General features: G+C 37.8%; 1 protein-coding gene across 4 annotated transcripts in view; it reads right to left on the bottom strand.

Annotated features, from left to right (window-relative positions):
- Nucleotides 1-1,768: 1,768 nt before the first annotated feature.
- TRAPPC8 (trafficking protein particle complex subunit 8) overlaps nucleotides 1,769-19,462 on the bottom strand; it is a 49,553-nt gene continuing 31,859 nt past the window's right edge. For 2 of the 4 annotated variants that reach the window (XM_072329741.1, XM_072329743.1), the window contains 11 exons: nucleotides 18,835-19,277; nucleotides 16,557-16,704; nucleotides 15,046-15,142; nucleotides 14,210-14,278; nucleotides 14,062-14,102; nucleotides 12,571-12,756; nucleotides 11,915-12,016; nucleotides 5,593-5,640; nucleotides 4,087-4,232; nucleotides 3,194-3,283; nucleotides 1,769-2,819 (listed from right to left, as the gene is read on the bottom strand). In XM_072329741.1, the coding sequence (XP_072185842.1) occupies nucleotides 2,585-2,819; nucleotides 3,194-3,283; nucleotides 4,087-4,232; nucleotides 5,593-5,640; nucleotides 11,915-12,016; nucleotides 12,571-12,756; nucleotides 14,062-14,102; nucleotides 14,210-14,278; nucleotides 15,046-15,142; nucleotides 16,557-16,704; nucleotides 18,835-19,277 (1,605 nt within the window). In that variant the 3' untranslated portion in view covers nucleotides 1,769-2,584. The remainder of the gene's footprint in view (nucleotides 2,820-3,193; nucleotides 3,284-4,086; nucleotides 4,233-5,592; nucleotides 5,641-11,914; nucleotides 12,017-12,570; nucleotides 12,757-14,061; nucleotides 14,103-14,209; nucleotides 14,279-15,045; nucleotides 15,143-16,556; nucleotides 16,705-18,834; nucleotides 19,278-19,462) is intronic. The other 2 variants (XM_072329742.1, XM_072329744.1) reach the window with 1 other exon arrangement.

Genomic DNA, 19,462 nt, shown 5'->3' with positions numbered 1-19,462 from the left:
GCAATCACCCACATCTTCTATTTTGTACTCACTGCTACCAGGTTTTAACTGCTTTACAGGAGAATCAGGAATACAGAACCTGCTGCCTGAATTACTAAGGAAAGTGAGGAAAAGCCTATAAGTGAATTGTTCAGCTGCAATGCTGTGAATGCCATTTATTCATATACACAACAGACCCAAATACTAGTGTTCCCTCTAGAGGGAAGTGATGGAAAGCATAAAAACCATCAAATACACGGTCTGATGTTGTCTTCATTCCCAAACTATGCCTTGAAAAGTCGCATGCTAAGCCCCATTCAGGGCCTATTGAATATATTGCAAAACCTGTGAGGTTGAATCAGCTTGTTCTACTGAGCTTTGCCAAGCTGAGCTCTCTTTTGGAACCTCTTAGTACACAAAGTTCACATCTAGATACACAAACAAAAAAGCATCTCCTAAATACATGTTGAAAACACTGCTTACCCAGTCTGCCTGACATAATACTCCAGCTCCTTTAGACCACTGCCACATCAGTAGCTTACCCTAATCCTATGAACACTGAGAAACATGAAGGGTCTGCCTAAACACTATTTCTTCGAGCCAAGCTACATACGTAATTCATGTTATAACAGGGATTTTTGTTTGCTTGTTTTTCCAGAACCTAGGTATACATTAATAGAACAGCAACCAGTAGTTTACTCAATCTACAAAGCTAGGATCACTGATAAGTGATAGACCAAGCAAGCTCAGCCTGATAGCTTCTGTAGTGAAGCCTGCAGTAAGCCTTCTGCTTACAGCAGCGGAACTTCCAAGTCACAAGGAGGTACCATTTTGTTGTGTTTTCTTCCTAGAGTCTGAAAATCAGTTAAATTGAGTGATGTCACAGAACTCTTTCCTGTGGAAGCATCGGCTGAATAATGCTACTTCTGCCACTGAAGTATTTTGAAGTGCTGAAAACACATCAGCTCTGATTTAAAGCACTGCAACCGGCTGCTGATCACTGATGGGCATGATGATTTCTCTTCTAAAAGGAGTGCCCCAACTCATGACTGCAAGGCCAAGAGACATTTTAAAAGAGTATCCTGCAAACCTGCCCAACAGTAGAAAAGCACTCAGTCCCAGAAGCAACACCTTTGCTGTTATACAATATCCACCTATTCTGTTGAAGAGTCAGCATAATCCAGAGTTGTTAAGGATGACTACAGAAGGTCACGAGCCACGACCAAATGCAAAGACTTCTCAGGAAGTTTAAATACAGGAGACAGTCAAATAGTAGTACTGAATAGGAGTCGAAAAAGTGTCTAGAAAACTTTTATGAAACAGTCAATCTGCATCCAGATGTCACTGTTGTCCTAGGATGGAATCTTCTTCAGCTGCAAGGTATGGTAGACAGCCTGAAGTTTAGGCTTCATTAGGTACTTCAGATTTCCTTGTACTCAGGTAATCCATCATAAGCCACATCTCCTAACTCTTCACTGGTTTTGCTTCACTTGATTGTTTCACACCGCAACTATTACTCAAATTAAACATCACCATCACATACCAACTGATATTCTCCAAGCAGAATTGAGGCTTGCTTCAAGCAACTAAGAACTCAAAAGGTAAACACAGCAACCTCCGCAACTTCCCCATGTACACCAGTGCTACAATGACAACAGGAAAAGAATTTCACCTGAGCAAAAGGGACGAGGATAAAATAGTACACAATTGAATTCTCATACAAAATCAGCACCTGTAGATCACTACAGCCATATAAAAGGGAAGCAAAAAATCCAAAGGCAACAGTCCATACAGTGAATATGATGTATATTTTATTCTATTTACAGTACATTTGTTATAAATATAATACATTTCTTGAAAATCTTGAGTAGATTTTATTTTTTTTAAAACAGATCAATTGCTATAGTTACATAATAAAGCAAGTGACAATTTAAATGACAATCTCATGGTTGTGAAATAGTGCATTCTGTGCTGAGATGAGTGAGAAAAAAAATACTCAAACTGGTTGAAGAAATTCTTTTTGAAGCACTCTAGGTGGGACTCGTATGTAAACCTCAAATGGTCACCAGTTTTTATAAACGTGAAAACTCAAAACGAATTTTTAAACTAAAGAATTGAGTAACAGCTTGGAGACACCCTATTGAACTTCATGGTAAGGTTGGGATTTATTATGACTAACGGCTTTTGACAGGAAAAAGCCGTAGAGGGGTTTCTTCCTGAACCATATCCTAATACAGCCACAAATATTAAACACGCCATGCTGGAAGTTGTAGCAGCAGCCAAGCTGCGTTTTTGATAGGGCATAGGACATAGAACTATGTTCAGATCTGGAGTTGAAGATTACTTTGTGTTATGAATATCTTAATTACCAGAGAAGAAATACATTATACAAAAGGATAAACGTATTTTCAGTCCAACGTGCGTTGCATTGAGAAACAAATTGACAAGTCTGAGTATTTCGCTATTTTCTTTTCTACACAATCTCTAGTAACAAGTTAGATGTTCGAGGTGCTATTTCAAAAAACTGCAGCAAAATGTCAACCAGCGATATAAGAAAAGAATCCGATTTATTTTGTCTTTTAGTACGATTTTTTTCAGGAAGTGGTCAAATATTATTGATAATAATCAGTGCAGGCATAGAGTTCTGCTGACTTGTTTCAAACAAGGTAACTTGGTCCACTAGCTTGGCAAATACTCTGGGGGTTCCAAGATTATAGACACCGGTATGAACGAAGCAGGCTTTTAGCTGCAAGCTATAGACCTCCTGGCTTTTCAGTTGAAGCTTGTACTGTGTTTGCCCAAGCCACGTAAAAGATCCATGGATTTCTAGTGCCTCGGGGCTGAAAAACAAGATAAACATTATTTCTCAGCATCTGAAACATATCAGTGCTTTATACAAACCGTTTATTTAACCTCGTTGCAAAATTTCAGAAGGTACTTTGTGTCCATCATCAGCTCCTTACAGAAGCTTGTTTACATTCTCTCAGAACTTCTCAAAAGCCAGGAATTACAAAACTAAGTTACTACTCCAGCAGTCTTCAGATGCAAGAGTGAGAACTGTCAGCCGCCTTTGGAATCCTGGAAGCTGCTGAGTCTTTTTGAATGCCTGCCTACAATAATTCCCCTTAAAACTTGAAAGACTTCCTAGAACTAGGAAGAAAAAAGGTTTTATCAACATAAATGCAAAAGGTTTTATCAACATAAATGCATTTACCTTGTTGTTTTATGCCGCAAATCAATCATCACATCTACAACAGCCTGGGAACAATTGGAAAGTAGGAGAGTAACAGGTACCAGACACAGGCTGTAAAGAGAAGTAGTTACACATCAAACAGTACGTATGTTTAGTGTTAATTTAAGCCCTCATCCTGAGTAGAGTTGATAGATAAGCTTGTCCATAATTAGTATAATTGTTTTTATAAATAACCCTGTGGAAATAGTGAACCAAGGTATTTACAGACAGCTGTATCATTGCAGCCGAAATAGTTATTTATGCAACAAGTGATTAGTTTCACTGGAAGCCCTTCCCATTGCTGAACACTTACATATTCTAAATTTGACCAAAAAGAAAAGAGCTACTAGAAAATAAGACATGAACTTGTTTCTGGAATGGTGCACACTTCATAACTGTCATTAAATTATGCCACCTTATAAAACATTGATGTTAAGACTCTTAAAAAAATCCTCTGTTCACAACTTATATTGTCAGAAATTAAAGTAAATGCAAGTGTAAGACAGCAGAGTTCTCAGAAAAACACAACTCAAATCTCAATAGCTATAACTGTATGTATAATTCATCTCATGTCTGGAAACAAACTTGAGAAGTTTGTGCATATTTTATTTTTAGAAGAGTTCATGATTTTACAGGTTGCACCTGATTCATTCTAGCAGTCTGCTTTTCAACAGGTCAGTTCTGAGATTCCTCCAAGAGACAAGACCCAAGTGACTCAAACTGCTATCACTATCCCCAATAGCTCCCCGCCTTTCTTGAACTGAGGCATTCATACTGTTTTATGTTATGCATTATGATCTATGTTGCATCTCTCAATAGGATTTATGTCAAATTAATAATATTCCAAAAGACTATAAACAGAACACCCTGCTAACCTTTTTTGGTGGAAAGAGTGATTGAAAGACTCTGGGTAATGAAGACTTGTCTTGATAAGATTGGAAAGCTGCTCTGGTGTCGGTCTTGCAGGTACTGGTGCACTTTCAGGTCGAAAAAACTTTAGGAGTGCTGTTTCTGGTAATTCCTGGAATAAATTCAGAATGACACTTAAAACACCGAAAAAAGACACTATGAAACAACGCAGGAAATCCAGACTCAGAACTTACAAGTTTTTAATTACGAACTGTAACTCCAGGAACATAAGCCAATAGCATCATAAAGCTTAATTTTTTTCCAGTTTATTTTGTATTTAAGCACGCTAAATGAGAAGTGATATGACTTCTGTTACCTTCTTTTTTGAGAGTGGTTTCACAGTTGCACGTGAACACACCACCTGCGCAAGTTTTACAGAAGCATGCTAGAGTTGTGGTGATTTGCTGGGATTTGGTTTTTTGTTTTTAAGAAACAGGGATAACATTTAGACAGTTCCCCAATTCAACAGCTGTAACTTAAAATGTCTATTACCTGTACTGGGAAGTTAATAAAATGAAAGCTAATAGCCAAGTTTTCTAGGCAGATACACAGGAAAAAATAAAAATAAATAAATAAATAAATAAAAAAGAGGTTTATGACAACATGCTAACAATGACAGAAGGATTTTAAAAGGCAGACTATCTTACAAATTAGATTTGCAAGAGTGTGCTATACAAGTTGCCTTTCCTCATCCCCAGCTGAAAGCCCAAGTAAAGCACGGACACTACTTTGATTCTGCTTGTAAGATGAGGATGAAACCAATCTCCGAAGCAGAAGAAATCAATGGCAGAAAGATGCAACACCAAATGAGTCAATCAGGCTGCATTTGGTCCAGCATTACAGCATTACTCTGTTGAACAGTGTTCAACATAACCTATTTCTCAAGCAGGATTTACTGAGGAAAAAGCCTTATGAACCTATTCTGCAAAAAGTCCACCTTTAGGAAAAAAAACTGCAGCAATCAGCACTACTATCAAAGAGAGTGAAGGAAGACTTAAACACACCAATAAGTCAGTACAATGCACAAAGTGATACTTTTCAGTTAACACCGCCATATTGTACCCTGTAAGTTGAAGATAAATTGTACAGACGACAAAACGTGACTCTTAACATACACTGGGCTCAACGAAATCAGCAAACAATCTGCAAACCTTTGCTGGGAAACTTAAACCAATCAGGTTTTCACCCCTGCAATTCTTTACTACTGAAAAGTAGTTTTGAAACGTATGAAATACATTTTCTCCCCCCCTTCATATTACTTTAATGTTTTAATGAATTTGATATTTCCTCCCTACCTTACAGGTACCTAATTTAATGGAAATTAACAGAATGACAAACACTGGCTTCTAGAGTTCACATTAGTTTTTTGTTTGTTTGTTGTTGTTGTTTTGTTTTGTTTTTTTAATCTCAAACTCCCACTTCAACCACATGACAACATCCTATACACTGTAATGTGCCCTAGAGTGAATTACCTGTTCCAAGTCCTCCCAATCAGAACTCCCGAGTATTTTTTTTAAACCCTACAAGAGACAAATACGAAGGTTTATCTCTACAAATATACAAAGACATCATGAAACATAACAGGAACATTCACTGGTGAAAGTGCAAAATGCTATTAATATTTCACAGCCTTTAGTTCTAACGCTACTTCTCTACTAAAGACTGGAAGGCAATAAGATTAACCGTTTACCATAACAAGTCTGAATGTTAATTCCAGTCACCCTCTAGGTGTCAGATTCAGCTAACAATGTTACTTTCTCCAATTTGAGCTGCTCACTGTCTAGTTTCTGTAATTTATTCACTTATTTTTAATCTGGAACGAGGACTACAACAAGACATTTAACACATGATTCTCTCACCTAATGCTTCAGGAGAGAATTAAGCACTTTCAAATAGTAACCAAGATCTGTGAACAGATCAAATAGCTACTTACAGACATCTGATAAAACGCAAAGTTTAAAAATGCATTAAATTCCTTCTCTACTTTGGAGTTTCACAAATTGAATCAAGGTTACAAAAAAGATGCCCATATCCACTGGGGGACCTGTACCCTCTCCCTTTAAAAACGCATCAAATAAAAACCTAAAGGTATTCATCCATTTACACTTAGAAGTAAAGTAAAGCTATACTAAAACTTGAACAGGTGGCTTTTTGTTGCTCAGTTCCTAGAACGCCAATTCAAATTAAGTTTTGCCTTTAAAAAAATATATATGCTAAAAATAAAAAGTTCTGAGACCTAGAAGTCAGCCTCTTGACCCAATCCAGTTACTTAGGACAATGGAGGCTTTGCAAGGAGACAGCAAGCACCACATATTCCATATAGGAAAGCCATAACAACGTTCAATATATTTCCTTTAAAAATAGTTTAGATGTAATTGGAAAAACCTCATCCATACATTAAGGTAGTGGCACAGACAAGATTGACTGGAATGTAGAGATATACAGCAGCATTAAAGTTTGTGCATTTTTTAATTGGAAGCATGAAGTAGACAGTAACAACAGAACCACACTGTTCCCACAGTAGTTTCCCAATGGCTACAAACTGTACAATTTGTGCTAGTAAAGCTGTTTTTAGAAAGCTTTTTGTTGCCCACAGCCATCATCTATGAAAGCCGTAATTCAAACATATGCACCTAAAATAAAACACAAGGTCGCTGTTCCAAGTAGAAACGGAAATGGTATATTCCCATGGAATCATTTTGAAGAGTTTTAGGAATATCAGACAGCCTAAAATTTTCGATTTCAAAAACAATCCATACAATGACTAGGTCAATGTGATTTTAAACATAATCAAAAACATTAAATAATGTTTTCAAGTATAGAAATTGAAAAGCAAACTCATCCATCTAAACAGATAAAAACCTTGCAGTTTTAAAAACATATCTGCATCCAGTGACAGAAAATCAGTAATCTCCAAAGGCACAGTTATCACTGCCATTATCAGAAGGAAAGAGGTTAACATTTATAATTATATGCTGAATACCTAGTTCAATATAACTTCACACTGAATTCCTAGTTGACAAGCTAGAGGGAAGGGATACTACCCAGAGTGACATAGACAGGCTTGAGGGGTAGCCCCATGCCAACCTCATGAAGTTCAACAAGGCCAAGTACAAGGTCCGGCATCTGGGTCAAGAAAATTCCAAGCACAAATACAGGCTGGCTTGAAAGCAGAGTCCTAAGGTGAAGGATTTGGAGGTGTCAGTTGATGAAAGATTCAACATGAGCCAGCAGTTTGCACTTGCAGCCCAGAAGGCCAACTGTATCCTGGGATGCACCAAGAGAAGTGTGACCAGCAAGAAGGTGGTTGAGGGAGGTGATTCTGCCCTTCTATTCTGCTCTCATGAGACTCCACCTGGAGTACTGCATCCAGTTCTAGAACCCCCAGCACAAGAAGGACATGGAACTGTTGAAGCAGGTCCAGAAAAGGGCCACAAAGATGATCAAAAGGCTGGAGAACCTTCCCTACGAGGACAGGCTCAGAGAGCTGGGGCTCTTCAGCCCAGAGAAGAGAAGGCTCCAATGGGACCTTACAGTAGCCTTTAGTACTTGAAGGGGACCCACAGGAAAGCTGGGGAGGGGCTTTTTATAAGGGCAGGTAGCAACAGAACATGTGAAAATGGTTTTAAACTGGAAAAGGGAAAATTTAGGCTAGATATCAGGAAAAAATTCTTTACTGTGAGGATGGTGAGACACTGGAAGAGGTTGCCCAGCAAGGCTATGGATGCCCCCTCCCTGGAAGCATTCAAGGCCAGGCTTCGAGCAACCTAACCTAAAGGGAGGTATCCTTGCCTATTGCAGGGGGATGATCTTAAAGGCCCCTTCCAACCCAAATCATTCTAAGATTCCTATGGAAATAAAACAAAACATGCATTTGAGCTTGCAGGTAGAGTGTTTACAGAATTTCACTTTACTTTTACTGTTTTTAATGCAGAGACGCACAGAAATTTTAGCTAGAAACATTTTAAGCCTTCCCTCAACCCCACTATCTCGTGTTCTATGGAAACCAGTGGTTTTATCTTGTTTTTAATCAAGTACTCTGACATATAATGCTGCTATGGAACATGAATAACCACATCCTGCTGACTATTCCATGTCTCTGGTTGTATGCATTGATGTGTTCCACAAAAACCAAACAGAAGTTACCTGTCCTTGCATCTCAGTCTTAACATCTTAGCTTAGAAAACTTAAGATGACTGTGTATCAGGACACGCAACTACCAATCCACCAGTCCAAAGAACTTGAGAAACATGTCAAAGAAAAAAATCTAAAGCTTCTCTACTACAAATGTTTACTGAAGCTTTTTTCTCTGACATGTCCTAGAAGTTCAGACAAATTCAAACCAAACCCTTAGGGGCAGGCAAAGAATTCGTCTCAAAGAGACAATAATTGACAAAGCAGAAGTCAGTAAGTACACAGAAACGAACTCTCCACAACATTAAGAGCAAGTTACTTGAAGAATTCAGTTAAGATTGGAGTAATTGCTCAAAGGGCTAAAATAAATTAGAACAAGGGAAGTGGGTATTGTCTTATATTTTCTACAAATATATTATGGGAGCATTGCCAGAAGCAATGCATTGCCAGAAGCGACAGTTCTTTTGCTGGTTACTAAAGCATGAAGAAAAAGCTTCCTCAAGTAAAGAATAAAAAAAGTCAAAGAACAACAATAGCAAAGAAAAATACAACAAGAAATGCAGAGCAGTGACACTTGCACCCTAGTTGACTCCACTGTTCAGGATCTGCAGATCTACTCTGCAGAACTGAGCAGCCCTTTATCGAACTGTACAAAGTAGTAGTAAAAAGCACGCCTCTCCATCTCCCTCTGCTGTCTAATCCTCAAAAAACATTATTTCTATGTCAGCCCAAGACACTGAGGAACAACCTAGTCTGCAACCTTGCCACATGACTAGTATGGAATAAACGCAGATTTACAAAGATGCTGTTTGACTGTTGGAAGTCTGAAAACATTAAGTTAGAAGTACAGTTTGAATTTGGGATTTCCCTCATCCTTTTTCACTGCTTGGGTGACCTTAATTCAAGAGCAAAGTATTTCAAAGAGAATATGCAAACACTAATAGATCCTCTGCACAGACCAATTTAATCCCATTTTGGAGATTCTTTAAACTCCTTACTTCACTCACTTCACATATTTAACTGCTGCAAAGTTTCCATCATTTATAATACAAGATAATCAACTGATAAGAAGCAGACAGCGTGGGTCTATAAAAGACAGGTCCTGCCTGTCTTATCTGATTCCCTATGAAAAGCTGACCTGCTCAGTAGATGAGGAAAAGGTTGTGGATGTTATCCGGATATCAGCAACACATTTGGAACCATTGCACCCAGTTTCTCCTTCAGAAAAAACTGTCTGCTCACAATCTGAATAAGTGTGTAGTTTCCTAGGCAAATAAGCGGCTGGATGGCCAGGCTCAAAGAGTCAGTCATAGTGAACAGAGCTCAGTTCAACCACTTGCCAGTCACCAGTGGCATTCCCCAGAGCTCAGACTTGGGGCTAGTTTAACGTTTTTAATCAATGACCTGAATTATGCACCCTCAGTAAGTTCCCAAGTAGTTAAGTTAGGACTGCTTATCTGCTTCAGGGTAGGAGGGTTTTGCAGATAGGCACAGATAATCTGAACTGAGGAGCTGCCATGCGACTGGCCATGTAACATTGCTAAAATGCTGGGTCCCACAGTTGGGTCATACCACTAGCAGCATATGCTTGGTAAGAGTGGCTAAAAAGTTGGCCAACAGAAAAGAATCTGTAGGTTCTGTTCAACAGCAAACTGATTATAAGCCAGCAGTGCACCCAGGTGGCTAAGAAGGCCAATGGCATCCTGACCTTCATCAGAAATAGCCTGGCCAGCAGGACTAATAAAGCAATTACCCCCTCGTACAACACACTAGAGAGACCAAAGTGTGAGAGCTGTGTAGAGTTTCAAGCCCCTCACTAAAAAAAGTGTGAGAAATTACTCAAATGTCTACAGAGAAAAGCAAAGCTGATGAAAAGACTAGAAAAAAAGAACTATTAGGAGTGGCTGTAGGAATTGGGATTGTTTAGTCTGGAGAAACAGCAGCTGAGGTGACACCTCACCACTATCTACTAGGGTGTCAGCCTGTTTTCTCAAGTGAGAAACGACAGTAAATGATCTCAAGTTCTACAAGGGAAGCTTTAGATTAGAAATCAGAAAGAATTTCTTAATGGAGAGGGTGACCGAGCACTGGAACAGGCTGCCTAGGGAACAGGTGCCATCTCTGTTCCTGGGGGTGTTTGAGTGATGCATGAATAGGGCAACAAGGGACATGGTTTAGCGATGGGACTTGGTAGGTCAGGTTTATGATTGAGCTGGTAATCCTGAAAATCTTTTTCAACCTAGATGATTGTAAGGTTCTACCTTGTTTTTCATCTCAGTGAAGTTTGTTTCTTCTCCTGTGACATAAAATGCCAATGTAAACTAAGTGAGTATATAAGACTTGTAATCTCAGGACTGCTGAGGACTGACAGGTTACTGAAATCCAAGTTCAGACCCAGCTTTAGTTTCCATGAGGATGTAGCAATTAAGCATTTGCTAAAAACAAAACACTTTCCTCTTTTAAAAACTAGATTTCAACTGCATGACAGTGTAGAAAGATTTCTGCTTCCAAGGCACAGAGAGATTCCACATAAGTTCTGAAAATTGGTTCCTTATACTTAAAGCAAATACATTAATCAATGCAGCTTCTATTTGTAGTTGTAACAAGAATGTTGTCTGGTCTCCACAATCTGTAAAACAGTAGCATTCAACCCTCAAAATGAGCTGTGGATACATCCCAGCCGTTTTTGTTGCTGGTGGCAGGATTCATTTCACTTACTCTGAAGCAACTGAATTCAATTAAGACATCTAGTATTTAAATACAGTCAGTGACAACAACAAAAAAGCAAATCCCTATCCCTAGCATGCCTAATGTTCAGTGCCATGTTTGTTTTAGGATGCAAGTGCAATTCATTCCTATTGCTTCTCTCCCTAATCACTTGCTAGAATCAGACCCCAGTGAGATCAGGAGATGAAGTTCACAGCATTCTGTTTCCTAACTTTAGATACTTAATGCTATTGTTTGTTCTATGTACATCTTAAGAGAGGAAAGAACACACCAGAAAGAGCAGATGTAATTAGACTAGTACAGTAAAATAATGTTCAGCATAGCTTGAGTTCACACATGCAAAGGTTTTTGCTGTTCCTTTCTCAAGAGAAAAAAAATCCTCCTCATAAATTCCACCTTGATTTTCCTTTTATCCTCAATAGAAAGTTGAGCTCAAACATGTCCCATCCCATCTATTCCATAGTACAAAAGGACCAAAAGGAAAATCTTGCAATGCTGGTAAAGACATAAGGAAACTGGCACCAAAGCAAGAAAACGCAACATTAAACTGGTTAGCAGAACACTAGACATTTTCTTCTGCATATTAGTCATCTTAATGCAAAAATGCCTTGCTACTTGCCCCAGTGTTTCTGCTCTTCTGTTTAAGGTACTACAACAAAGATCTTCAATCAGAAGTTGTGTAGAATAATTTTAATTTTGTAACTCTTAAAATAATTCCTTCATTTCCTTATTAACTGGACATAATACCATTAATAACTTTTTAGATCTAGCCTGAAATAACAGAGAACAATTAACATAGCAACTGAATAGTTGCAACTTACTCAAGCCTTATGTTATATTTTACAAGAAGTGGTTCCACTTATTTCCATTTACAAGAAAGCACATCAAGCCCACTTGGGATGAAAAAAGCACTCTAAGAAAAAAATAGATTACCTGCTTCTGGGGAAATGAAAACGCCTCCTTCCCAACTGTGTTAAGGGCAATATGATGTTGGCCTTCCAAGATAAGCTGCTTGTTATCTTCTACAACATATGCCTACAAAATACAAAAGACAAAAAAAAAAAACTAACTTTTAAAAATGATAAGCTTCTTAATACAGAATTACTGACTTTCACCAGAAGTGGAATATGAGTTGTTCAAATGCAAGCATGACTTAAATATTTATGTTTACACTTTTAACTTTGTAAGCATACACAAAGACTCAGGTTCAGATTACTAACTGCCATACATATTATTCACATTCTCAGTAATGTGTCCTCCTCTTTTAAGCAAACTGTGTCACATTCTTACAATCCTTTGATAGAAGCAAGCTTAACAATTCAGTTTTCAAGATTTTACTTTTAAAAGCAGAACTTTAAGAATTGGATCCATTTAGGACACTGGAAAAATCACTTAAGTACAGTTACTGAAATAACAAGTATTAAGACTACCTCTGCTTACCAACGCTTTAGTTCATTAGTCTGATTTTATACAAAACTTCAGATAACTAACCATGCTTGAATGTTCAGGGTGCCGTGTTATGCTATTTTCTACATCATTTTCTCCCTACTTCCATAACCTACTTCTGCAAAACTTAAAAAACAACATACCTTCCATAGTACTACAATGTTTAAGTCCACTTCACTGCATCTTTGTATCAATCTGACTGTCTCATCAAGTGACTGCTTCACAGCCCTTTGAGATGTGTGAGTTTGAGATTGCACATGAGTTCTTCTCAATTCAGAGGATAAGCTTTGAAAAAAGAAGTCTGCACATGGACTGGCTGAACTTATTATCTGCAAGAAAAAAAGAAAAAGGTCTCAGAACGGGATGTAAGCTGACACAAGTTTATTCTTTAACAGAAATCACAGTATTTCAGTTCCATTATCAAGCAGCTCTCTGCAAACCAATAAAGGATGCAACACATTTCGGTTACTACGTCCATCCTTCTTCCTACATAGACACACCCCCAATGAAACATAATGGAAGACAGCTAAAGGCAAAAACTACAAGGACTGAACTTAAAAGTAAGGTCTTCAATTATTTCCACCAGACGTGCCACTACAAGATCAAGTATGGCAAAGAGTTGGCATGTCACTTCTAGGCTAACTCACACGCAAATCCTTATTGCTATAATACTTTCCTCAGGTTAGTTAACTAGATAAATTTACCAGAGTTAGGAATGTACATTTAGCTAACATTAACGAAGACCAGAGAGACTGAAGAATATATTCCGCATTGTAAGGAGAGCAGCAAGAAGTACCAGGTCATCACTTGTGCTAAGCATTTCCAAACACCAAAAGCTCGCTATGGAGCTGGTGGTTTTAAGATTAACAGCAACGTTACTTGGACAAAACATGGTAAGTAAACTTTAGGTTCATAAACCCTCCATTTAGAAAGTGTAAGGCATTCAAGAATATACTGTTGCAAAGATGCTAATTTCAGCAGAATACTCTCACTCAATGAGAAAATTAACTACTTTTGGCATAACTTGCTAGAAAGGAGGGACCCCTTCACAATTCCCCACTGGAGAAAACCTTCTCTTAGAAGAAAGTTGAAATCCATTAGAGAAGCTTAACCACATTTTTTTGGTCCCAGTCCCTGTAGTCCTGAACTCTAAAATCTGTACGCTTATAAATTAAATTGTAGTAAGCAGTTTTTCTTTGACTTTCAAAAAGGCAGATACATATATATAGAAAACAAACAATCTAGTACTGACATCCGCCTAACCACATCCACTGCCTTAGTGTAGATTTCTGAACTGATACCAATGTTCTATTTTCTCAAGTCTTGGAAAAGCATTCTGTGTATCAAGAGTAACCTGAAGCTTTAACTTCTAAGTAAAGAGATAAGAAAAACAAAATTCAGATTTCTACTAGATAACTAGAGAACTGCTCTTAAGAGTTGGAAAAGAAGGAAAAAAGCTAGCACTCCTAAGTGCACTCATAAAAGACTTCAATTGTTGAGTCAGCAACCAAAAACATCAGATTATCCTATAATCTTCTTCATAAAAGTAGAGCTGGCTATTCATGCTTTTACATCTAAGAAGAGGCTTTCACTAGGGTAGTTGTACAAGTATGTAGTTGCACCAGTTCACTTGCCTGTTCATTTCCAAAGACGATGTCTGCAAATGTGTAATTTTCTAAGGGATAAGAAAAGAAAGCATCCTCTCAGCATCATGACAAGTCTCAATTTCAATAAAACATTGACTATTTTTTCATAAATGTTATCATGTTCAGGAACACCTACCTTCTGAGTTTTTGCATCTCACTGCTTTAAAGCACAACTTTGCTTTTTCTCTGCTAGCAAGTTTAGTGTCTGAAAGAAAAAGCAGCACATTTGTTTTTTGCCCCTCAACATAATCACATGGAATCACTTGTTAACAAGTCAGCCTTTGAACTTCACAGATAAAACACACACTGATCACACTGAAGTAGTGTATCTGCTCAAGCAAATAATCTTCTGCTAACCTATGTCACGTACTTGTAGAGCAAATGCATGCTGTAACATATAAAGGAGACAGACAAAAACAGAACTGAAAGATGACAAGAAGTATGTCTAGTACACCTTCATTATTAATGCAAAGAGACAACACATCTAGATTCAGATTCATTTTTAAGCAGCACACGTGAAGATACCATGTTAGATACAGTTAGCAGCTGACTTTTGTTGCCTACTTTTGTCTTTTCAAAAGGAAACAATTATATTAGCTAAGGCAGGATACACAGTACCAGCAATTGTGGAGTATTTCTAATAACTGAATAGTGCACTTGTCAAATATTCTACTGATCAGTTAAATGCAATGATGATTATAAATAAATGAAAGGAATGCTGTGAAACATTACTCCTGAGCGGCAGCTTATCAGACAATCTAGACATGTACTTCTCTACACCACCTAAATAATTTACTTGTAAATTAAGCTCATTGTTTAAAATTAAGGCTTAGCTTTTGCACTTTAATACGTTCAAAAGGGACATACAACTTTTACAACTGAGTTATTCTTGAAGTTCAACTCCTTGTAAAACTAGTTTCCTCATCAGGCAGAAGCTGGACTTGCTGTCCTTCAGATAATTGGGATACATACCTTTGTCTTCAGAGATGTTAACAGATTTTTGAAGTTTCCAGTGCTTACTATTACTTGAAACTTGTACTACGTGAAATTCTTTAACGCCAGTCTCACTCTAAGAAGGAAACAACAACAACAAAAAAGATGACAACTATGACTGCTCGTATCTGACAAGTTCTTCGTTGCAAAGTAAGCACCTGTCACAAAATGGCATGGCTAGAAACTCCATTTAACTCCTCATTTCAAACCATGTGCAATACAATACAAAGGAGAGATAAGGAGGAACCAAAGACCCACTGTGATGTGGAACAATCCAAGAAATTTAATTCTAGTGAATAAAACTACACAAAGAAAGAAAATCCCAAAGAAAAAATCCCCCAAGGTGGCATTTTAGATATAAAAAGCCTCCAACAGAGACCACAGCCCTCAAGGGCATCTAGTTTCTAAGATTACTTCAGCATCCTTGCAAGATCCTAAAGCCCAGGAATTCAGGATTTTTATTATGTATATACACATTTGAGGAAAAACAACATTCAGTGTTGGTTTTCTTTCATGGAAAGGAGGAGTCGACAGCAGAAAATTAAGTTCCACATAGTGCCAACTGCAAATCTGACAAACGCTTTATAGCACATTCTTCCTCCTCACCTTAGTAGCTGGAGAAAAAACAGAGCATACACTACGCAAAATGACAAGTCAGCTCCATGATTCTACCACTGTTTACACATCCAGGAATTCTAATAACCAGCGCATTTGATTACCTTGCTTTATGGTTGAAAAATGGAAACAGACTTTAACCAAAAAAAAAGTTGAGTACCTTTGTGTTAGCATGGTGAGAAAAACTAAAACGCTGCTATCTGCTCTGCTAAGTCAGACAGACCACAACAGATATGTCTGCACTTCCATTATACCTGCAAAAATTTGTTCAGGAGTTCTAGTACATACAAACACAGAATGCTCCTTCAGGTGTCCACTAATTCTACTGAGGGTGCGGCACACAGGGCAGCAATACAGATTGTCTCATTCAGATCTATTTTCAAAGTCATGAACATCAAAAACATCCATGACTTTGGAATAATCTTCCAAAAGGTGCTGAACCACCCCCAGGGAGGTGGTTGAATCGCCATCGCTGGATGTGTTTAAGAGCCGTTTGGATGTGGTACTCAGGGATATGATTTAGTGGAGGGTTTTTAGAGTTAGGGTACTGGTTAGGCTGCGGTTGGACCTGATGGTCTTCAAGGTCTTTTCCAACCTGGGTAATTCTATGATTCTATGAAAGAAAAAGGCTTGAGATCACATACATTTAGGGGTAAAGACAGTTATACAGCAGATTCCCAGAGTGTTCTGACACACAGCTTTACTGTTGGAAAGAACACACTAACATTAACTAGAACGATTAAGTATGAAAGGCTTACTTAATATTTCCAGTCAAAGCAATAGTTCATAAAAAGCTTTAAACATTGGTTCCACTGGAGACATTTACACATATGCTGAACTTAAGAACAGCATCACTATTAAAAATAAGAACTTACAGTATTGATATTTTCTACATCCACAAACACCAACATGTTATCCCCTCGGCCTTCTTCATCTTCAAGTGCATTACTTCTGCAGACAGTAGCTCGAATATGCAGAGACCGGCTAGTACAAATAACTGCAGTGTGCCTTAGTACTCTATGACTAGGAAACAGGAAAGAGAGGAGAAAGACATTCTGAAGAACCAAGACTGCTGTCCAGAGCATGTCAAGTCCAGCTTTCATGTTTCTCATCAATATTAGCATCATTAGACAACTTATTTCCTCAGTCATCAAGATGACATTTTTCTATTACACACTTTTGACAGAAAACTAAACATTGCACAGGCACTTATCAAATACACAGATTCTTACCCAGTTCAAAATTACTAGAGAAATGGTGGTTTCATGGTACCATGTTAAAAAACAGCTTGTTAATATTTCAGGTAAGACACAAGGAAGTGATTAGGCCATTCAGTATTGCCACAAAATATAGTTTCTTCAGCAAACAAACCACAGAAAGCCTGCTAGGAGTTAGTCATATTTCCTACAGAAACATTCACTAAAGCTCTCAGAATACTATCGCATTCAGCACGTTCAAACAAAATAAGGGTTTTCAAGGTTTACCTTTAGAACCAGCATTATTCTGCCTCTTTCCAGAGACATTCAACCCTGAAGCCAGCAAGACCTTCTTAAAGTAATCTTCCTGTATTACTACAGATAAGTAAACTTCTATTCTAGGACCCCATAAAAACACACAAGCTTTTTCACTACAGTAACATTCATTTGGAAATAGAGGTGTGTATATATTTGATGCGGACTGACTGCTAAATATGTCAGCGTAATAATTCTGTCTCAAGAGGGCAAAAAAAAACAACCCAACAAAACAAAAAAAAAACCCAATGGTTTCCTAAACTTTATTTCACATGGTGTCAATATCCATAGAATAAGCTTAAGTTTTGCAGACAATCCTCAGAGATATACAGGTGTCAGCATAACTTACAAGTGGCACAAATTAAACCACCTTCTGGAAATGTAAGAATCATGGTCAGTCTACATAACAATTATTAGACAATTTCACATCATATAAGTTTTCCTGGAAACTTAAATACAGCAGGGAATAAACACAATCTCTAACCATATTCCATTTCTCTAACACCTCACTTCCTGAATTCTACAAAATCAGAGGAGAAATAAGCTCCAGTCTTGGGAAAAAAAAAAAAAGCCCACAAACAAAATCTATAAGCTAACCTTTAAGAATAGGGAATAAAGCCAAATAAAAATCTGTCTATACTTTCTGAAATGCCAGTTTTAAATCTGAAGGAATGATGAAGGAATGATCAACTTGTAATTTGATTCCAGGAATACGTTGACCTACTCCTGACCATCTTCAGCTTACTTTGGTTTACATGATAAAACAGTCTCACAACATGAGCTTGGCTTCCTTGTCAGAAGTAACGAGGAAAACAAGCTCCAGCCACAAGCTGACATTAAGTACTCTGGACTACAGCTCACCTCAGGCACCATCATCCTGAAACTGTATACTATGACAGACAGATTCCCAACCCTGACCTACAGATGCATTCCTCCTAGTCTGTGCTGCTACTTAACGCAGGCTAAGGAACATTTCTCCCAACAAACAAATCTAACACGCATCTCCATAGCAGAATTACACCCGGAAAACTATATAATTACATTTATTAAGTCTGCAACCAGTTTTTGTACAAGGCTGAAAACTAAAGCCTGTTTAAATTTAATCTTTGGCTCTAGCTTTGAACTGTAACAACTGCAAGGTAGTCGTGCAAAAGCAGTATAGAAGGGTTAAGAAGGGACTCTTCATTTCTTAACTTATCTGTTTGCTAAAACTATGCTATAGCCTCCTAAATGCTGATGTCTTCACTTTCCAGACCAAATAACTATTTACTCCAGAATCTTTGGAGAAATAATTACTCAGAAAAGTTCTCCTGAGCCTTTATAGCCTGGGACTAAGGGTAGAACTTGAGAATAAGTGAAATTCAATTCATTGAAAATACTGTTAGCTTGTGGTATCAAACTCAACTGCCCATTGTCCCAAGAGTATTCCAAAAAGGAGCCATAAAACAGAGTGTAAATCAAACTTCACATATAACACCACATAGAAATCAGATAACACTGTATAAATATTATTTTTAAATCACAGACAAGCCACTTGAACATCTTCACTGCAACTCAGCAAGTTTAAAGCTCATGTTTACGTACTTATTATTAACAGCTCAATGAGAAGGACAAGAAAAAAAAAAAAAAGTAGATAACTTACCACATCTTTGAGTGTCTTTTAATACTTTCATAGTAAAATAAAAAGTTTATTTCATGAACTCCTTCTTCATCTGGTCCCCGTAACCACATTGGCAACTGCACTGATGCCCCAGGAAGAAGAATCGAATCAGGAAGTGGGACATGTATTACCTCAGGCTGACCTCCCGTGCCAACCCCAAAGTCTACAGAAGAAGCTGAAGATAGTAGTGCTGTACGCACAGAGGTAGGATCTGTCACAACAGTCTTGTAAGCACTACAGTTCTCAGAAGCTGAAGGACTTAGTGGCGTTAGAACAGCAGTATTTGCACCAAAAGTAAAAAATTCTGGATGCTTGGACACAACTTTCAGCGCTGTAAGAGGACACTTGCTTACATTCACAAACTCTACATATGCTTTTCTGATTTCTCCACAGAGAAGTCCTGTAGGAAAGTTTATAAAGAACACCTGTATTGGAGAGAACAGGAGGAAAAGATTCTGAACAATGAATCAAATTACAAGCAGGCATAAAAAAAAACAACTAAAACACTTAAACTATAAGTGCTGTCATTAACCAGTTAGACCACTTGAATAACTCCAGGAAGAAAAATCACAGTTTTAATTAACCGACTTCAAGTATTCTGAAGTTATGG

This window comes from Excalfactoria chinensis, chromosome 2 (genome assembly GCF_039878825.1).
Source record: "Excalfactoria chinensis isolate bCotChi1 chromosome 2, bCotChi1.hap2, whole genome shotgun sequence".
Classification (NCBI taxonomy): Eukaryota; Metazoa; Chordata; class Aves; order Galliformes; family Phasianidae; genus Excalfactoria; species Excalfactoria chinensis.
This window is presented reverse-complemented; position numbering and strand designations above follow the sequence as displayed.